This window comes from Euleptes europaea, chromosome 3, assembly GCF_029931775.1.
Source record: "Euleptes europaea isolate rEulEur1 chromosome 3, rEulEur1.hap1, whole genome shotgun sequence".
NCBI lineage: Eukaryota > Metazoa > Chordata > Lepidosauria > Squamata > Sphaerodactylidae > Euleptes > Euleptes europaea.
In genome coordinates, this window is record NC_079314.1 from 113054827 (window position 1) to 113076955 (window position 22129).

General features: G+C 47.4%; 1 protein-coding gene across 3 annotated transcripts in view; it reads left to right on the top strand.

The window, feature by feature from the left end:
• The window catches only part of SOX5 (SRY-box transcription factor 5), a 444166-nt gene extending 422697 nt beyond the window's left edge, over positions 1-21469 (top strand). For all 3 annotated transcript variants that reach the window (XM_056846727.1, XM_056846729.1, XM_056846728.1), the window contains exons 13-15: positions 3508-3681; positions 11850-12066; positions 20958-21469. In XM_056846727.1, coding sequence (XP_056702705.1) covers positions 3508-3681; positions 11850-12066; positions 20958-21264 — 698 coding nt within the window. In that variant the 3' untranslated portion in view covers positions 21265-21469. The remainder of the gene's footprint in view (positions 1-3507; positions 3682-11849; positions 12067-20957) is intronic.
• The last annotated feature ends 660 nt before the right edge of the window (positions 21470-22129 follow it).

Here is a 22129-nt window from a genome sequence, read left to right on the forward strand (position 1 = left end):
TGGCATATAAAAGCCAACTCTTCTTCTTCTTCAAGACTGGCAGGATTGATTTGGGTTGAGGGGGCAGTGGGAATGATCAGTGGTCTGGCAGATGAATCCGCTAAGGAAAGGTTGGAGTTCCTGGGCATGTTTTGCCTGGAGAAAAGAAGACTAAGAGGAGACATGCTCATACTCTTCAGAGATCTGAAGGATTCTCACATGGAAGAGGGCAAGGGCTTGTTCTCTGTTGCTCCGGACGGCAAGACTTTTCAAGCTGCCTTTATAATCCAGTTCAGCAGCAGTTGCTAACAGACGTTTTGTGTCAATTCAGACACAACCGGTTTGGCTCCCAGCTGCTAACGGATTTTGTTTACCTGTTCAGACAAGATCGCTTGTGTCCCATTGGCATCGCGGAGCTATGCCGCTTTTTATAAAAACTGCTTTTTCCGTTTTCAGTTCTTCCTTGCTCTTCTGAATCGCTCCAGTGTGCTGTTTGAGCAGTTTGGAGCACTTCCAAAAGGACTGCTATTCCATCCCCCACACACTTTTTTGGCAGCGCGTTCTTTTCCAGCTTCTAAGATGAGCGCTATAGTACCATAGCAATCCAACGCATCCCAATGCTGGTGATATAGCAATTCAGTGCTATATCACCAGCATTTGGATGTATTAGATTGCTATGGTGCTATAGCACTGTAGCACAAATCTCACAACATTTTTTTAAAAAGCCAAAAAAAGAACGCACCACCAAAAAATGAGGGAAAACAATAGCGGTGCTGTTTGAACTGGCCAGAGCGCTTTAGAGACAGTTCATAGACAGATTGAAATGAGCTGTATGAACACCCATCTGTGTATCGTTTACTCGGAAATGGACCAACAACGAATGACTTCCAGTTTAGAACAGTAATTTGAATGGGGCCTATAGTTTGGGATAAAGTTAAACAGAAGGGTAGATTTCAGTTGAACATTCAAAGAAGCTTCTTAATGATGAGAGTAGTTCAGCAATGAAACCAGTTACTTCAGGAGTTTGGGGACCTCATGGGAAGTCTTGGAGTAGAGGCTGGATAGCCATCTGTCAGGGATGCTCTTACCTTTGGATTTCCTGTATGAAGCACAGATCCTGTAGGTCTTAAGGTGAATGTCCTTTTTCTCAGCAAGTTAAGATGGGTCAAGAACATGCCTTTGGATGAACACATGAAGTCACCTTATTCTGAATCAGACCGTTGGTCCATCAGGCTCAGGGTTATCTTCTCAGACTGGCAGCGGCTTTCCAGGGTCTCAGGAAATTGAGAGCCAGCATGGTGTAGTGGTTAAGAGTGGTGGTTTGGAGCAATGAACTTTAATCTGGAGAAACAGGTTTGATTCCCCACCCCTCCATATGAGCGGCAGACTCTAATCTGGTGACCAAGGTTGGTTTCCCCACTCCTCCACATGAAGCCAGCTGGGTGATCTTGGGCAAGTCACGCTCTCTCAGCTTCACCTACCTCACAGGATGTCTGTTGGGGAGAGGGGAAGGGAAGGTGATTGTAAGCCAGTTTCAGTCTCCCTTAAGTGGTAAAGAAAGTCGGCATATAAAAACCAACCCTTCTTCTTCTTCCACATCATCTCCTACCTCATTCTTATAACTGGAAATGCCAGGGATTGTACTTGGCACTTTCTGCATGCCAAGCAGATGCTCTACCACTGTGCCATGGTCCCTCCCCCAAGTCTATAAAGATGAGAAGTAATAATGAAGCATAGTTAGATAACTTCAATGAGATGGAGAAGTGATACAGGGCTGACAGGCCATAGTTGAGGCACGTGGTTGATTTGCTGAGCTGCTTTGGATTTAATGAAAGTTTTATGCAATTTTGCATCAATGCCATGATAAGGGTGTGAGAACAAGGAAGTGCAGCTGTGAAACATCTTTATGGTCTTGCTCAGGCCAATGTGAATGTTTCTAACTATGCACTTCAGATAAGCATACACTAGAAAATGCATGAACAACCCTAAAGAGAAAAGCCTGCATTTGCAAACATGCAGGCATGCACATGGACTATTTAAGGAGCCAGGATTGTCCTGTAGTTCCCTGTCAAGTCTACCTTCAGTGGCATTGCAGGACTCAGCTCATAAGGGGGGAAACCTTTGTCAGGGAAATTTGGTAGCGAAACCCTACAAAATCGGAGCACTCTTCAAATGTCCAGGATGATGTGAGTCATGACTGTTTAAAATCATATAATGTACAGTGCTGATTTATGAATGTACAAATAATGCAAAAAATGCACAGGTTTTTTAAGTGATACATTTGGTGTGAAGAAACAGGAAACAGCATGTAAAGAATCACGGTTCAAAAAAGAATCACATTTCAAGTTACACGCAAAAATGAAATCAAAGCCAGAATTTTGGGGTATAACCTTCATGATCTTATGCATTCCATCTCCATCTAAAGCTAGAACTGCAGAGTTGGAAAGGATCCATTCCACCCTACCAACCTACCACCTGCCATAAGACCAAGGTGTGTATGTGTGCTTGTAAAGTACCATCAAGTCACAGATGATTTATGGCAACCTTGTAGGGTTTTCAAGGCAAGAGACGTTTGGAGATGGCTCCACACTGCCTGCCTTCATGTGGGCTGAGAGAGTTCGGAGGGAACTGTGACTGTCCAAAGGTCACCCAGAAGGCTTCACGTGGAAGAGTGGGGAATCGAACCCGGTTCTCCAAATTACAGTCCACCGCTCATGTGAAGGAGTGGGGAATCGAACCCGGTCCTCCAGATTAGAGTCCGCCGCTCATGTGGAAGAGTTGGGAATCAAACCCAGTCCTCCAGATAGTGGTTAAGAGTCCGCTGCTCTTAACCACTATGCCTCGCTGGCTGTCTAGATGGTGAATGAACTGGTCTTTCAGAAATAACAAAAGATGGAAGTCCTGTTTCTACTCAAAGAAGCTTTTTTGGTGGGTACCCCAGGGAGGTGTGCCAGACCCCTTAACTTTCAATCTTCAGGAGGAACTTGAAGATGGGACCACATTTGATAAACTTACTAGCAGTCCTAAATTGTGATTTTAATTGTTTTTTTTTTAATGTGTTCTATTGTATGTATTTTATCTATACTGTAAGCTGACTTGAGCTCTGTAAGGAAGAGAGGTGGCTAATAAATGTTTTGAATAAAGAACAGATAAAAATACTCTTCGATCTGCAAAGAGAAATGATCCTGAATATAATTCCAAGTCCCGTTTGAAAGAGCACGTCTTCTAATAGGGAGGGGCTGTGGCTCAGTGGTAGAGCAACTGCTTGACATGCAGAAAGTCCAGGTTCAATCCCCAGCATCTCCAGTTAAAGGGACTAGGCAGGTAGGTGATGTGAAAGACCTCAGCCTGAGACCTTGGAGAGCTACTGCTAGTCTGAGTGGACAATACTGACTTTGATGGACCAAGGATCTGATTCCGTATTAGGCAGTTTCAAGTGTTCATGTGTTCTAACTGCTGAGGTCAGACTCCATTCCAAAACTGATTTTTCCCCCTTTCCACCCTCCCTTTCTGCCCCCAACTGTTTAGGAAGTGCGGGGGTCTCAGAGTCTCGTATTTACCGGGAATCTAGAGGACGTGGGAGCAACGAGCCGCACATCAAGCGCCCGATGAACGCCTTTATGGTGTGGGCTAAAGACGAGCGACGGAAGATCCTACAGGCCTTCCCTGACATGCACAACTCCAACATCAGCAAAATTCTGGGTAAGGAAAGGGGAATGGGAGGCGTGGGATTCTCTGTTTAGGAGTGGCGTTGGTTGGACGGCTAAATTCAAGTCCAGTTAACACCTTAGAGATAAAAAGATTTGGGGGGTGTATAAGCTTTCAAGAGTCAAAGCTCCCTTTGTCAGACTCATTTCATAGAATCATAGAGTTGGAAGGGACCACCAGGGTCCTCTAGTCCAACCCCCCTACACAATGCAAGAAATTCACAACTACCTCCCCCACCCTGTACACCCCCAGTGACCCCTACTCCATGCCCAGAAGATGGCCAAGATGCCCTCCCTCTCATGATCTCCCTAAGGTTACAGAATCAGCATTGCTGACAGATGGCCATCTGACCTCTTATTGAAAACCTCCAGGGAAAGAGAGCTTACCACCTCCCGAGGAAGCCTATTCCACTGAAGAACCGCTCTAACTGTTAGAAAATTCTTCCTAATGTCTAGATGGAAACTCTTTTGATTTATTTTCAACCCATTGGTTCTGGTCCGACCTTCTGGGGCAACAGAAGACAACTCGGCACGCTCCTCTATATGACAGCCCTCAAATACTTGAAGATGGTTATCATATCACCTCTCAGTCATCTCCTCTCCAGGCTAAACATACCCAGCTCCTTCAACCTTTCCTCATAGGACTTTGTCTCCAGACCCCTCACCATCTTTGTTGCCCTCCTCTGGACACGTTCCAGTTTTGTCTACATCCTTATTAAATTGTGGTGCCCTTTTTAGCTACCACACTCCTGACTCCTAGACCACTCCTATTTATTTCAGTGTTTCCCAACATGAAAAGCTCCCTGCAAATAGCAAATTCACACACTGGAAAGAGGAGTAAGCCAAAACTTTCTGGCCCAGCGGTCTGCCATTTGTAGTACATGCGGAGTTTCGCATGAGCAAGCATCCAAAGGTATGGGACCCCTCCCACAGTCTGAAACGGGACAGAGTTCGACCACCTCGCTCTACCATCCCAATCTGATAGATCATGATGGGTAGCCAATAGCCATGTTACTCTGTCTAGAATCATGGAAGGGGCCATACAGGCTATCTAGTCCAACCCCCTGCTCAATGCAGGATCAGCCTAGAGTATCCCTGACAAGTGCTTGTCCAGCCTCTGCTTAAAGACTGCCAGTGAGGGGGAGCTCACCACCTCCCTAGGTAGCTGATTCCACTGATGAACAACTCTTACTGTAAAGAACTTTTTCCTAATATCCAGCTGAAACCTTTCCGCCCGCAACCCATTATTGTGAGTCCTATTGTCTACTGCCAACAGGAACAGCTCCCTGCCCTCCTCTAAGCGACAGCCCTTCAAATATTAGAGCAATCCTGTCTCCACTCAACCTTCTCTTCTCCAGACCAAACATTACCCTCCCTTAGCCTTTCCTCATAGGGCTTGCTCTCCAGGCCCCTGATCATCCTCGTCGCTCTCTTCTGCACCCGATCGATTCTGCCCACATCTGTCCACAGGCTGTATCTGAAGAAGTGAGCTGTGACTCACAAAAGCTCACGCCCTGCCAGAAATTTTGTTAGTCTTTAAGGTGCTACTGGACTCTTATCCCATTCTGAGTAATAAGATCAGCCTGGCTTATGAAACTCAGCCGCTGCAGAGATTTCTTTAAGGGCAAGATTTGTGCCTGCTATTGATTTCCCATTGTATGGAGACACAGAGACCGACGTATTACCTATACAGTCAAGTAGGGTGGCTTCAACAGGGCCCCTGGATTGATTAGATTATCCAGAATAAAGTGAGATAAAGAGTCTACATTTTGTCCCAGTGATGATAAAACTCACACTGAAGGATTTAAGGCTGGCTACGTCTGTGAGATTAGGCCCGCGAAGCAAGAAGTTTGGCTCGGCTGCGGGATTTAAGAGCCGTCCTGATTAAACTTTGCCTTTAAGTAATCATCTTCCGAGATTGGCCCGATCACTGCGAATGTCCCCTGCGCAAAATCACACACCCCTGGCTCCTCTTCATGCAGAAAGTACAAAGGACGTTCGATGTTTTCCTCCCATCTCCACTGATTGTTTTGGATAACAACCCTCCACCGGCACACCGCTAATTCATTCCGCTTAAAATAGGCGCTTGAGCCGGGCTGACATTTCACTTGGTCTCTGGGGGATCCGCGTTGACATTTTAAAGGGCTTCTAAGCATTTTATAATACCCTCCAAATCTGGTTTTAATAAGCCATTTCAGCTGAAATTTTTAACATAAGGAATCGCCTTTTACTGTTTAGCGCTAGACGGGGCCAGTGGCGGCTGCAAGGGGTGGAGGGGAGGCCAGCTAGCATATCAGAGGCACCTTTTTCTGATTAAATATACAGTAGGTGGAGTGTGACGTGCAAATCCATTCCAGATCCTCACAGAGATGACAGTCTTATTCCACACCCCAAACGCCTTGCGCTGCAATAGTGGTGAAATTCAAAAGCGACTAAGAGATATATCCTTTTTTACTCTTTGAAACATCAGAAGAACTGGGGTGGGGGGGAGGATCTTTCCATCCTGTGCAATAAAGAGGGGTGCGACTACTCTCCTCTTTCCTGATGGAAACATTGCGGAGGTCCCTTCTGAGTTGTCAAAGGCCAGTTTTTGAACTCGGCAGGGAGCCCTCTGTTGACCTAGGGAAGGGAAAGGAGTCGATGCTTGCAGAGTAATGAGGTATTTGGATCTCTTTGCAAGACAAGCACAATTGCCCACGTTTACCTTCTTTCTTTCTTGCTTGCTTGCTTGCTTGCTTGCTTGCTTGCTTGCTTGCTTGCTTGCTTTCTTTCTACCATTGCATTAAGGGATGGATGTCTGCAATGTCATCTTTCTTTTCCTTCCTTCCTTCCTTCCTTCCTTCCTTCCTTCCTTCCTTCCTTCCTTCCTTCCTTCCTTCCTTCCTTCCTTCCTTCCTTCCTTCCTTCCTTCCTTCCTTCTGACATTGCATTAAAGGTCAGAAATGTCATTGACTGCGGGTTAAATAAGGCTGTTGTTCAAGTGGGTGTGTGTGTGTCATTTTGGTTAGTACAATCAGAAGAGTGTCCTTTCTGGTACTGCTGATTCTCTAGGGATTAGATTCTGACACTGTGGTCTTACGCTCTGAGCATTAAAACAAATTTTAGAAAGTGCCAGTGCACGGATTTGTTAGCAAAGTCATCTGCGCACACATTTATCATCCATCTGTTCATTGCTATGTAAACGCATGTCACTGGATTTATTTGTTTGTTCCCCCCCTCAAAAAAAAAGAAGACTTGTGAAGAAGCCTTGGGTTATTTCTTTCCCACCCCTACACACACACACACAAGGCACTTGAATCTCTCCATTTGTTTTCCCTCTTAAGTTGAAAGATTTTCTTTGCATAACTCGCAGCTAATTAACAAAGAAGATCTTCCATATTCAGAGATTTTGATAAGAGAGAGGGATATGTATGAGAAAGAAGGATTTTAGAGCCAGGAAGTGCCCCGTGGGTGGAAATTGTGCCCCCTGCAGGAAGTGTATGCCACACAGCTGCGTTGTTTGTTGTTAATTTAATCCTAGGAACTATGAGCCGTGGGGGGCAAAGGTATACACAAGTAATGTTGCAGCAGTCCCCTCTCCACAGGCGGGGAGTTTTGGGGGCGCGGTTGGGGCAGCAATTGGCCATGCACCACACGATTACGTTACTTTTGGGTTTACGCTTCCTAGCGTAAACCTGGAAGCGACGTCATCAACCAGTCATTTTATTTGCAGTCACAGACCATCAAATACAGCAAACTTACGTACCTGAATAGTATAAGGTAAAACAAGTCCAAAATACAATTAAAATTAAAATGCTTAAAAATGGGAAACATTACAGAGGGACATAGCTAGTTAGTATCAAGTAGAACGAGTACTGTATATAATTAAAAGGAAGTGGTGTAATCGGGTCGTGCACATCTGCGCGTGCGTGCAATCGCCACTCCGAGGAGCCCGGTGGATGGGCGGGCAATTGCCCGCCAACCCCAGCAACCTGGCAACCCCATACACAAGTGCTATTACATGTTTGCACCACAGCTGCAAATTTTTCATGCCGTGCAATCATGGGCTAAGGGTTAGATCCCACATATGGTGAAAACGAGAGGAGGGACCCCCTATGATCACCAAAAAGGTTATGCTGGGACCTGCACAGACAAAAAAAGTGGGAAAGAGGCTGTAGTGGTAGGCAAGATTGAGTGGGAAAGCAGGCTAGATCCAACTTTAATTCCATAGTTGCCCTCGTGGTTCCGTTTGCAGGGGGAGTGGCACCCGTGGAAGAGCACTGGCGATTTGTTTTGCTTTTCTCACAAAATGCTTCTAGCACAAGGTGTAGAAGTTTCATGAGCATAAGATGCTTCCCATGTGCGGGAGGGCACCTTTGGGATTGAACCCATTATTGTCATTAGTTAATGTTGATTCTGTAGCACCATCAGCGTATCCGGTCACTGCCCTGAGGCACTTGCTGCCTGTTTCCCCAGGCACAGGGAGATGAAGGAAGAGAGGAATGGGAGAATCAGCAGTATTGAAGAGGGATAACTTGAACAAGTGCATTGATAAGGGCATAGGATTCTCATTTATTGGGGATGGGGATCAAGGGGGCTAAAACAAAGATGTCAAAGAAAAGGTGGATCATTGGGAGGAATTTGAAGGAAGAAGAAGAGTTGGTTTTTATATGCCAACTTTCTCTGCCTCTTAAGGAAGACTCAAACTGGCTTATTATCACCTTCCCCTCCCCACAACAGGCACCCTGTGAGGTAGGGGTGCTGAGAGAGCTGTGACTAGCCCAAGGTCACCCAGCTGGCTTCATGTGTAGGAGTGGGGAAACAAATCCAGTCCACCAGATTAGCATCTGCTTCTCACGTGGAGTAGTGGGGAATCAAACCCGGTTCTCCAGATCAGAGTCCACCGCTCCAAACCACCGCTCTTAACCACTACACCATGCTGGCTCTGAGAGAGAGAGAGAGGGAGGGAGAGAGAGAGAGGATTCACATTATCTCCCTTTCCAACCCGATTGCCGGTACACACAATGAGAAATACACTAAACTGAATTCATGGCATTATACCCTGCTGAGGTTCCTTCCTTCCCAAATCGTACCACCCCCAAGCTCCACCCCCAAGATTCTCCACCCCAACCTGGAGTTGGCAAAGCTATTCTTGAGTATACTCCTGGCCTTCAACATTACCTATTTGGAGCGGTGGAGTCTGATCTGGAGAACCAGGTTTGATTCTCCACTCCTGCACATGAGCCGCGGAGGCTAATCTGGTGAACTGGATTTCAGCCCCACCTACCTCACAGGGTGTCTGTTGTGGGGAGGGGAAGGGAAGGCGATTGTAAGCCGGTTTGATTCTCCCTTAAGTGGCAGAGAAAGTTGGCATATAAAAAACCAACTCTTCTTCTTCTGCTATGAAACGGAAGTAAAGTCAATGGGTTGGATCCTGTCTAAAATTTCTGTATATGGAATTGTGTCTTCCCTGACTCCCCCTTCCTACTGCAGCTCGAAACCCCCCCCCCAAAAAAGCTACACCTAGGGGGCAGAGGACTAGTACAGGAGGAGGAATCGGTCAAGCCCGCCCCCTCCCCATACATGCAAATCATTTTGATGGGATCCAAGCCCGTGCGCCTGTGCATGTCGAAGCGTTGCTTTCTCCTTGCGGTTCTCCACTAGGTTTCCATTGTGAGAAAGGACGCATTGCGCCAGAAGCACAACATAATCAAATAAATATAATAATGATAGAAAATTGCTCTTTGGTATGCTTAGGAGGGAGGTGGGAAGGGAAACGTTTTGGGAAAGTGGACGACGTCAGCTGTTTGTTCGCTGCTGTCTAGGGGGTACGATGATCTAGCCAGGATACGTGCGACAGAATAAGCTCAAAGCGGCAAGGAAGGAGGAAAACACCGTCTACCCAACTATGACTTGATCAGCCCCCACAGTGTCCTTGCGACATTTCCCCAACTGGATAACAAGAATACTTTCCATCCAACTTTTTTTTTTAAGCCAGTCTCATCTCAGTTTTCCCCACAAGGACAGAGCGTTCTGTGGCTCGGCTGAGTAATAGCCCGTTGGGTCATTTCTTTTCTTTCCCTTCCCCCCCCTCCCCCAGTCTTCCAACCCAAATTTATGAGCCTCGTGGGCATTTTTAAAGAGCAAAAATCTCCCCACCCAGCTCCACTAGGGAAAGCAATCTAGGCAGCGAATGGATATTGTCCCTTTGGTCGTGAATATATATATTTTTTCTTCGCAAAAACGTTAGCCAAGCATTGCTAGGGTCCTCCTTTGCTTTCACCGCAAAGGCGAGTCATTCCCTCAAGAGCCATAATTTTAACCACTTCTGTCTTCCATTCTTCCAGATGAAGGCAAGATACCAGTTGAAACAAATGTATACTTTAATAGAAAGCTGGATTACAAATAGTGGTTCGTGTAAGTGAGAACCCGAGGTTATATGGCTCAGTGGACAAGCCTCTGCGTGGCATGCAGAAGGTCCCAGGTTCAATCCTTGGCATCTCCAGTTCAAAGGACCAGGCGGTAGGGGATGGGAAAGACCTCTGCCTTAGACCCTGGAGAGCTGCTGCCAGTCTGAGTAGACAATACTGGCCTTGATGGACCAATGGTCTGATTCAGTATCAGGCAGCTTTGTGTGTTAGGGGAGTTGCCTCCACTTTGCATACAGGAGGTCTCAGGTTTAATCCCTGGCACTTCCAGTTGAAAGGACTGGGTAGGAGGTGATATGATAAAGAGGTGGTGAGCTCCCAATCACTGACAGTCTTCAAGCACCGGCTGGACAAACACTTGTCAGGGATGCTTTAGGCCAGGGGTGTCGAACTCATTTGTTATAAGGGCTGAATATGACATAAATGTCACTTGGTCGGGCCGGGCCATGTCTACGATAAAATTTAATGCCGGGTACCGGAGATACAAAGCCAATCAATGATATTATTTTACAGTCTTTTACAATTACAGTATTTTCTTTTATGGAACAGTATTTGATAACTGATACCTTGGAACTGGGGAAGGTTCCCGCAGCAGACTTGCCAGCCCAGTTTGGGAGTGGGGGGGGGCTGCCTCAGGTGGCTCGTGGGGTGGGTTAGAGCCCTCAAGAGGCCTGATCCGGCCCTTGGGCCTTATGTGTGACACCCCTGCTTTAGGCTGATCCTGCATTGAGCAGGGGGTAGGACTAGATGGCCTTATGGCCCCTTCCAACTCTGTGATTCTGTGATTCTGTGATTCTATGAAAGATCTCAACCTGGGACCCTGGAGAGCCACTGACAGTCTGAGTAGACGATATTGACCTTCATGGACCACAGGTCTGATTCTGTGTTCATGTGTAAAGGCCTATTCTAACAATAGGTGTGACAGGTGGCATCATATGCAAGCGACTCACAACTCATTTGATGTCATGGAGGAGGGCATTGAGGATGATCAGGGGCCTGGAGACCAAGCCCTATGAGGAAAGTCTGAGAGAGTTGGGAATGTTCAATCTGGAGAAGAGGAGGTTGAGGATGGACATGATTGCTCTCTTTAAGTATTTGAAGGGCTGTCCCTTAGAGGAGGGCAGGGAGCTGTTCCTGTTCGCAGCAGAGGATAGGACTCGCAATAATGGGTTTAAATTGCGGGAGGAACTCCTTCTTTAAAATACATAAAACCATAAAGCAATAATTAAAACCTGATTATTAAAACAATAAACTAGATGCCCTTCAAAACAACTTGGATGCCACAATGTACCGATGTTCGGCAGGTCAACCCCCCACAGATGTCAAGAGTGGGGGGCGGGGGAGAAGAAGAAGAAAGAGTTGGTTTTTATATGCTGACTTTCTCTACCACTTAAGGAAGAATCAAGCCGGCTTACAATCACCTTCTCTTCCCCTCCCCACAATAGACACCCTATAAGGTAGGTGGGGCTGAGAGAGTGTGACTAGCCCAAGGTCACCCAGCTGGCTTCGTGTTTAGGAGTGGGGAAACAAATCCAGTTCACCAGATTTGCCTCCGCCGCTCATGTGGAGGAGTGGGGAATCAAACCCGGTTCTCCAGATCACCACTCCAAACCACCGCTCTTAACCACTACACCACGCTGGAAGGATGGGGAGGCCAGTAATGACGGATAAACTTGCAGCTGCCCTCAGCTGTAGGCCTTCGGCTGCTCTCCCGAAAGGAAGGCCGCCTCTCATTTTCCCTCTTTCTCGTTGGCAGGCTCCCGCTGGAAAGCGATGACGAACCTGGAGAAGCAGCCGTACTATGAAGAGCAGGCCCGCCTCAGCAAGCAGCACCTGGAGAAGTACCCGGACTACAAGTACAAGCCCCGGCCGAAGCGCACCTGCTTAGTGGACGGGAAGAAGCTGCGGATCGGGGAATACAAGGCCATCATGCGCAACAGGCGTCAGGAGATGAGGCAGTACTTCAATGTCGGGTACGGCCGTTTCTGGCAAGACTCAGCCTAATGAGAGCTGGGTGCTTGATTTATTTGCATATATTTTGCTTCATTCATACCTTTTCTCTCCAGCGGGGATATCGCAGAGCTGGAGAAGGTGCAGAATAGAGCAACCAAAATGATTAGGGGGCTAGAGCAAATGCCCTATGAGGAGCTGTTGAAACGCTTAGGGATGTTCAGCTTGGAAAGAAGGCGGTTAAGGGGGGACATGATAGAGGTCTATAAAATGATGTATGGTATGGAGAGAGTGGACAGAAACCGTCTCTCATAATACCAGAACGCGGGGTCATCTGCTGAAGCTGGAGGGTGAGAGATTCAAAATAGATAAAAGGAAGTATCTCTTTCCACAACGCATAGTGAAATTGTGGAACTCCCTGCCCCAAAATGGGGTGATGGCTTCCAACTTGGAAGGCTTTAAGAGGGGAGTGGACATGTTCATGGAGGAGAGGGGTATTCATGGATACTAGTAAAAATGGATACTAGTCTTGATGCATCCCTATTCTCTCCAGGATCAGAGAATCACGCCTATTGTATTAGGTACTGTGGAACACGGGCAGGATGGTGCTGCTGCAGTGGTCTTGCTTGTGGGCTTCCTAGAGGCACCTGGTTGGGCCACTGTGTGAACAGACTGCAGGACTTGATGGGCCTTGGTCTGATCCAGCATTGCCTTTGTTATGTTCAAAGCATCTTACAACCTTCTCCCCATCTCCGTTTTATCCTCACAACAACCCTGTGAGGTAGCTTAGGCTGAGAGTGTGCACCACTGGCCCAAGTTCCCCCAGTGAGTTTGTATGGCAGAGTGGGGAATCGAACCTGAGCCTCCAGATCCCAGTCCAACACTCAAACAATGACACCATGCTGTCTCTCATTATCTGGAATCCAGGGTTTTTGTGAAGTAAATTGATGTTAGCTTGTGAAGCACCTTTCCTAGGAGGAAAGTCCAAAGAGTCGCGGGCTCTTCAATGTAGGGGCGGGGGAAGACAAGTAAAGGGTATGAGAGAGTGCTTCCAACTTACAGTGTGGTGTAGTGGTTAACAGCAGTGGACTCTAATCTGGAGAACCAGGTTTGACTCCCCACTCCTCCACATGAGCGGAAGACTCTAATCTGGTGAACCGGGTTGGTTTCCCCAACTGTCCACATGCAGCCCGCTGGGTGACCTTGGGCTAGTCACAGTTTTCTCCAAACTCTCTCCACCCCACCTACCTCACAAGGTGTATGTTGTGGGGAGGGGAAGGGAAGGTGATTGTAAGCCAGTTTGAGACTCTTTAAGGTAGAGAAAATTGGGGTATAAAAACCAACTCTTCTAACACTAACAGCCTTGCTCAGGTCTTGTAAATTGAGGACTGTGGCTTCCTTTATTGAGTCAATCCATCTCATGTTGGGTCTTCCTCTTTCCCTACTACCTTCCACTTTTCCTAGCATTATTGTCTTCTCCAGTGAGTCTTGTCTTCTCACTAATAATTATTAGCGCATGTATAGTGCTTCCATTTACAAAGTAAGTTCTTCATACATATTAACTTGTACGGTCTAAGGCCAGTCTATCCCCACACTGCAAAGCCAGTATGGTGTAGCGGTGAATGTTTCAGACTAGGATTTGGGAGACTCGGGTTCAAATCCCCACTCTGCCATGGAACCTTGCCAGGTGACCTTGGGCCAGTAGCCCACTCTCACCGCAACCCACCTCACAGGGTTGTTGTGAGGATAAAATGGAGACAGGGAGAAGGTTGTAAGCTGCTTCGGGTCTTTGTTGGGGATAAAAGTGGGGTATAAATGAAGTAGAAAGAAATGAAGAAAGAAAATAACTAACCTAGACCCTTGCAGATTACAACTCGCTCCATTCCAGATTTATGATACACCAGCTCTATAATTCAAACTCATGACCTAACTCAACAGAAGCCCTTCTCTGGTCCCGTAGTTTGCAACATGAAACGCCGGTTTAAATCTTCTCCAGGCGAAATCGAGCAGGCTTAAACATGCTTTCCTTCCGCTGAGCCATGATCAGCGTTTCTGGATCGACAGGCGGCTGTCTTGAGTCTGGTTAACGGATGTCAGTAACACCAAACAGAGATGCCGCCGTCCAGCTACCGCTGAGTGTCATCAGGCAGGGCTTTTCTTTTTTAAAAATAAAAAGGGTGGGGGAAGCCGCCCGCGACAGCGCGTATTGTAATAGTAAGCCTCTCAAGCCCAGAAATCTGAGCTGCTTAACCCTGCGGTGTTGGCAAGTCTGGCGATCCCACTGGTAAACGCTGAAACAAACACAGGGAAGTCAGCCAGCGCTTGGCATCGGGAGATTAAAACGAGAGGGGAGGGGAGGACCTTTTGGAGGAAGAATAGGGCAGCCTCAAAGCCTCCCCGATCCCACTTATCTCGGCCAGCACCGACGCTCGACAACACGAGGCAAAGAAGAAGAAAAAATTAACCTTGCCAGATTGGAAATGTTATTCGGCTTCCTTAATCGGCGGGCCAGATCCTCTCTTAGGGAAGTGGGGGGGAAGGACGAGAGGCGGTTTTTTCCGAAGGGCGCGGAACCGTGTCACCCACGCAACATTTTTGGTATCAAGGGGACAGCTGACAAGGGCTGGACGTGGGTTCCCCGAGCGAAGGACAGGACAATCGACCAGATTTGACACTAGGCTGGATGACACCCTTCTAAGTCCACTGAAATCCGGAGGCTTAAAAGGGTGTAAATCTGTTTAGGACTGCGCTCGGTTTTGGAAGCCTACGTAGAATTAGAGGTGCTCTTTTTTTATTTATGAGAGCGTTATCCCATCCTTCATGCAAGTATAGCTTAGGGCCACATGCATATATAACTTTCCTCAACAAAAGGAGTCAAAGTGGCCATAGCAATCAATTGCAACTGAATTGTTTTATCCACACAGGAAAATTCAGTTGCAAAAAACACAGCAGGGCCGTATGCATGCAGCTTAGTTTTCATGATAGTGGCAAACCTGCCTGTGGCCTGTACCACCTCATTCAGACTTCAGGGCGGGGTGCGTCACAAGATTGAATATAGAGGAGGGTGCCGAGTTGTTTACTGTTGCCCTGGAAGGTCAGACCAAGACCAATGGGTTAAAATTAAATCAAAAGAGTTTTTGTCTAGACATTAGGAACAACTTTCTGACAGAGCGGTTCCTCAGTGTAACAGGCTTCCTCAGGAGGTGGTAAGCGCTCCTTCCCTGGAGGTTTTGAAGCAGAGGCTAGATGGCCATCTGTCAGCAATGCTGATTCTATGACCTTAGGCAGATCATGGTCACTTATGCATGGTCGGTTTAGCCTCCTTCATTCCCTGTTTCATCCAGGATCAGGTTTTTGAAATTGCACCTTGCCTCATTCCTTTTCGGCTCAACCCCGCTTCAACCCATTCCTCTTCTTACCCGAGTCAAACTGTCTTTCCTGGCTCAAACCAGATTGAAAGAGCGTGCATATGGCCTGCCTCGCATTGAGCTTCCCTCCCCCCCTTTCCAAACCCCTCTTCTGCTCTGTTTGCTGATAGCCATATAAGGGAAGCATAGAAGACTGGCTTCTCTCGCAGCCAGTCACGAAGACGTGTGTAAAGAGGCAGGGGAGAAAGAAAGGCTTTTTTAAAAACGAGGCTTGGATTTCTCCCACCCACCCCCCTCTTTCAAATGGCTCGGTTTTTTGTTCTTAAAATGCTTTTTTATGCTGCAGTTGGGTCTGGGGGGAAGGAAATGTTCTCTCACGAGGCGAGCCAATTACAGAGCAGCAATTAAAGGGGCAGGACTTGATTTGAACTTGGGAGACTGCTTTTCTATTCATGCCTCCATCAGCACTGGGTTTTATCCCTGATCATTCCAGCCAATGCATGCAGTTTGACCCAACCCGGGTTACTTTGATCCTGGCTGAAACAGGGAATGATGGAGGCTAAACCGACCATGCATAAGTGACCCATGAGAGGGAGGGCATCTTGGCCATCTTCTGAGCATGGAGTAGGGTACACTGGGTGTGTGTGGAGGAGGTAGTTGTGAAATTCCTGCATTGTGCAGGGGGTTGGACTAGATGACCCTGGTGGTCCCTTCCAACTCTATGATTCTATGAATGCAGTTGCATAGGGGAAATAAAGCCTGTACTTTTAAAGCTGGCACATCAGGAAGAAGGCTGGATAAGAACCCCGTTCCTGATATCTAGTTTTTTATGTAGAAGGATTTTTTTTTTAGAAATAAATCAGTCTAGTCAATCTGTGAACATTCAAAGGAGATGTGAAATTGACTAGACCAGATGTGAAGTAACTTCTGATCCAGTCAATTTCACTTCTCATTTCAGCACTATTTTTTTTCCTGCAAAGGGCTAAATGAATGTACATCTGATGATTTGAAAAGAGAAATTACTTAAATCAAAACTTTAAAATATTTCCCGCATTGTGCCCCACTCCTCCACATGAGCGGCGGACGCTAATCTGGTGAACTGGATTTGTTTCCCCGTTCCTGCACATGAAGCCACTGGGTGACCTTAGCCTAGTCATGCTCTCTCAGCCCCACCTACCTCACAGGGTGTCTGTGAGGTAGGTAGGGCTGAGAGAGTTCTGAGAGAACTGAGACTGGCCCAAGGTCACCCATCAGGCTTCATGTGCAGGAACGGGGAAACCAACCTCGTTCACCAGATTAGAGTCTGCCGCTCATGTGGAGAAGTGGGGAATCAAACCTGGTTCTCCAGATTAGAGTCCACCTGCTCTTAACCACTACACCATGTTGGCTCTGTGTTTGTGCATTGGGGAAAGGCATAAGGGGGGGTAACTTCTACCAATCCCCCCACCCTGAATGAGCCAATGTGACTTTTAACATGAGTCTGAACAGCTTCTCGCCCTTGACAACAAAAAGAGAGGCTTACGGCGCAGTCCCGTGCGGACTTAGCCCCGGCTAAACCCATTGACCTCAGTAGGTTTAGACTAGAGTTAACGCCGCATAGGATTGTGCTGTTAGAAATGCGGCAGGGATTGGAGAGACAGTGTTGCCTCTAAGCCTTTAAGGATGGATTGTGAAGAGCCAGGGCGAGGTTCCGCTCCGGATTAAGCATGCTCCTCTCCCGGGATTCTCCTCCTGTCTCCTGTGGCGAGGCTTTGCGGTACAGATGGACACACCTCTGAGCCCGTTGCAATGAGAAGCATGTCGCGCACAATAGTATCTCAACTGAATTATTCCGTGCTGCGCGACAACAAAAGGAACATCATCGCTAAACCTTTGGGCTTGTGGGGGCCCTGGAGCTTCTCGGGGATACAAACACAGCCGGCTTTCCAAGATTTGGGGAAGGAATTTAGAAGGCCTGAAATAACTCAGCTGTTTATTACATTTGCCTGGTGTTTCCAAGCCTCGCGTATCCAAAGGATGGTATTTTGTTCCCCAGTGGAGGCGTAGAGTGGAACATTTCCCCCATGTCAACTGGCAAGGGAAAGTTACAAAACGGGTGTTTCTGAAAGTGTCCCCATCCAAAGTTCTCCCACAGTTCTGGATTCCATATTGGAATCCTCCATAGCTCTATTTTTTTTTTTAATTTCCAAATTTGGTACTGAGCGCTGCACATGTAGAGTTTACCACTGCTCTTTCACGTCCTTTCCATCTTTCCCCCCTCTGTGTGACCAATGTGGACATGTGCATTGATGAGACACTACAAAACACCAATCTTGATTTATGTGATTGTTATTTAGACTCACTTTTGATGGTCTTCTAGAAATTTCAGCTGATAACCACCAGCTTACAGACTGAATATTTAAAGCTGATGCACTAGGCTTACCAGGTACCAGGTCTCCTTCGGTGGGAGGTTGTTAGAGGGACATGGGGGGGGGGGGTCATGCGCACACATCACTTCCGGTTTACACTCGGAGTTTGAGTGGTAAAAGGCCCGTTGCGATGTGGCACTTCCGGGTGTAAAACGCATCACAAGGGGCCGTTTACCATTCAAACTCCCAGTTTGAGTGGTAAAAGGCCCCTTGCGATGCATTTACACCAGGAAGTGCCGCTTCAAAACGGGCCTTTTACCACTCGGAGTTTGAGTGGTAACCGACCCCTTGCGATGGTAACCGGCCCCTTGAGTGGTAACCGGCCCCTTGCGATGCAGCGCTTCCGGGTGTAAACTGGAAGAGACGGGTCGACGCGGGCAGGCGCACGGGCAGGCTCGCGTGCACGCGTTGCCCGCCGACCCTCAGCTGGTTGGTGGGCAGCCAGATGGACTGGTGGAAATTTGCCCACCACCACTTGGCAACCCGATGATGCAGTGTGATCAATCGATCATTAATTTTAAAATCAAAAGCAGCACCGTGGTATAAATCAATTAAAAATGACCACTTTAGAACTACCTATTTAGCCAACATCACAGATTACAGAGCATCCTTCACATCATTACGCTTCCAAACTATGCCAACAGCTTTATTGGCGAGGTGCTACTCTCAGACAGACACCAAGGGGTGCTACTCTCAGACACGTGTCTGTATTTGTGAATCCTCAACTCTGGAGGACTTGCCTTATTACATCCTATTTCGGCCATTGTATGCAGGTCCCAGGGGCTAAATGTTTGGCAGGAATATTATCCGGTATCAATACATACTCAGATGCAGAGAAAATTATATTTCTGTTCTCTGATATTGATGCATATGCATCATATAGAGTCTCTTTGTTTGCTCTTGCAGCAAAGAAAATAAGGTCCAACGTGGTATCGGAAGGAGCAGCTACTTTTTTAAAAAATTGAAATGTTTTAGTATATCCCATTGTCCATTTAATATTTTACATGCAAATCTACTGTATTTGTATTTTATTTGTTTGTTTTAGCAAATTGTGATGGCCAATGGCTATATACAATAAAATTTTCATTCATTAATTCATTGGGTGAGGAAGTAAGCCAGCATGGTGTAGTGGTTAAGAGCGGTAGACTCTAATCTGGAGAACAGGGTTTGATTCCCCGCTGCTCCACATGAAGCCTGCTGGGTGAACTTTGGCTAGTCACAGATCTCTCAGAACTCTCAGCCCCACCTACCTCACAAGGTGTCTGTTGTGGAGAGGGGAAGGGAAGGTGATTGTAAGCTACTTTGAGACTCCTTAAAGGTAGAGAGAAAAATAGGGTATAAAAACCAATTCTTCTTCTGGAGTTCTACCAATGTGTTAGAATCCATGTTCACATCAATGATACACCTCCAACAACAAAAATCTTGATACCATAATGTACCTGATTTTTGTGCAATATTTTATCCATGCATAAATGTGTATCGGTAACATAAATGAGAAAAAAATATACCAGTAGATCAAAGGAACCTTACTCTGTAGTAAACCGCAAATCCAGAATTAAATTTAGAACATCTGACCTGGATGGCCCAGGCTAGCCTGATCTCGTCAGGTCTCAGAAGCTAAGCAGGGTCAGCCCTGGTTAGTATTTGGATGGGAGACCACCAAGGAATACCAAGGTTGCTGTGCAGAGGAAGGCACTGGCAAATCACCTATGTTAGTCTCTTGCCATGAAAACCCCACAAAGGGGTCGCCATAAGCCAGCTGCGACTTGACGGCACTTTACACACACACACACACACACAAATTAAAACAGAGTTGAACTTAGTGCAGGGTTAAATTTCAGGACAATGAAGGAACTCCCTTCTTCACTGTCACCAAGAAGAGTTGATCCTGTCCCTTCAATATTCAGAGACCAAGTAAAGTATTAGTAGGGCTGCCAACCTCCAGAGACTAGCTGGAGATCTCTAGCCAGTTACAACTGATCTCCAGCCAACAGAGATCAGTTCACCTGCAGAAAACGGCCACTTTGGCAATTGGACTCTATGGCATTGAAGTCCCTCCCCTCCCCAAACCCCACCCTCCTCAGGCTCCTCCCCAAAAACCTCCTGCCGGTGGCGAAGAGGGACCTGGCAACCCTAAGTATTAGGCTAGGTTCCCCAGAGCTGTTCCACTGAGTGTGGCCCTTTTCCACAGCCAAGAACCTACCCCTGTTGCACGGGGCTTATTCAGACCTCAGCAGGGTTGGTTCCAGGTTCTGGGGGTCTTGCCCAGGAAACTTCCTCTGCCCAATACCAGGTGCCCCCTTTCACCTACCCACATGCCCCCACTCTCTGTGCCCTTCTTCCATCTGCTTGTGATCCTGCCCATCTCCTGCACTTACAGCCCACTGAATAGCCCGCTTGCCCTTTCTGCCACAACACTAGTCGGCGTGCATAACTTAAGTGCCTCCGCCATGGCCAGAGGAGCACAGAAAGTGTGCACTGGGTAGCACAAGCAGCCAGGAACGTGTGTGGTGAAGCACTCACAAACGAGTAGACGGGAGAAGGGCATACTGGTGGGAGATTGGCAGTTGTGGCTGCCACCAGAAGCCCTGTGCCCTGGAAGATGCCCCACCTCAGGGTATGGTGATGCGGGCCCTGGACCCCGTACCTTGAACATGCAAATTTAATTGGGGCCTAAAATGGTTGGGGGAAAATGAGAGATAGGGTTGAAATACTATAGAACAGGGATGTCGAACTCATTTGTTACGAGGACCAGATATGACATAAATGTCACTTGGTCGGGCCAGACCATTCCTCACCAGCCCAGATCAGGGCTGGGTGGGTGGCTGCTGTGGCTGGTGAGTCCGCAGCAGGCTCGCCAGTCCAGATTGGGATTGGGGGGTTGGCTGTCTCAGTTGGCTCATGGGCTGGATAAGAGCTCTCAAGGAGTTGGATCCAGCCCACAAGCCTTATATTTGACACCCCTGCTATAGAACAATCAACACTTTATTATACTTGAATGTATGGAGTATGAATTGTCAAGGGTCGTGGGCAGAAGTGGTACATAGTTTTTTTTATTTTCCATTTGGATAGGAGGCCATCAAGAGGACATGCGCCTTTCTCTCTTGGCTAACTTGTTCCTATATCACTTGCCAACAGACAGCAAGCACAGATTCCTATCGCAACAGCCGGTGTCGTCTACCCAGGAGCCATCGCCATGGCAGGAATGCCCTCGCCGCATCTGCCCTCCGAACACTCGAGCGTGTCCAGCAGCCCGGAGCCAGGGATGCCCGTCATCCAGAGCACTTACGGCATCAAAAGCGAGGAGCCGTCCCACATCAAAGAGGAGATGCAGACCGACGACATCAATGGCGAAATGTACGACGAGTACGACGAAGAGGACGACGACCCCGACGTGGACTACGGCAGTGACAGTGAAAACCACATCGCGGGGCAAGCCAACTGATCAGGGGTCCGGATCCTCGGAGTTGACCTTGCAGGACTTCAGTGGAAAGCCCCATCTGGTTCCTCGCCCAGTGGCCAAGCACACGAACTTCAATCCTCGTACACTGACTGTTACTTAAAACTTTTAGTCTTAACTAGTTTGGGGACATCAGCTGATGGATAGACATCGGCCCACATTAAAAACTTTTAAAAAGCGAACCGAATTTTTTTTTTTAAAAACGACGACGGCTCAGAGGAAGAAACCGTGATAAGAAAAACAACAATGGCAAAAAAAAAAGAGAGGACGAAATAAGCTATGGGTAACATAATGCCAGTAATTCAGCTGCTATACCCAAGCACTGAAGTCTTACCCGTTCAACCTTTTATTATTATTTTTTTCAAATAAACTTTATGGCTGTTTGTTCTACAATGTTCTAGAAAATTCTCACTCAGGTACACAGTGCCAACAAGTGGCTTGTGAATGTGTTCTGTTGTTTTGTGCTACAGTTTAAAGGAAAAAAATAAGATTTTTGGGGGGTGGGGGTGGGAAGGGGGTGATGCACCTGACAGGGAGAAACAAAAAAGATGATAAAAGTTCCTTAGGCGTCCCCCTCCGGTCTTTCCCCTTTCTTTCCCCCCTCCTTTCCCAAGTTAGGATTCAAAGCCCGTGTGCATCGGGGCGGGATGTGGGGGCAGAGTCAGCTTGGGCCCATGTGGCGTTCTCATTCGCGGTCAGTACTGCTCCGCGCCAGGGAGGAGATCCAGGTCTGGGAGAGCTGTAACTTGCATACAGAGCCATGTGATGGTCTACGCTGGTGCGATCCAATGATTCTGCGGACCACAATCGACCTCTGCCCCATGTTACAGCGTCACAGCCCTCGCGTCGT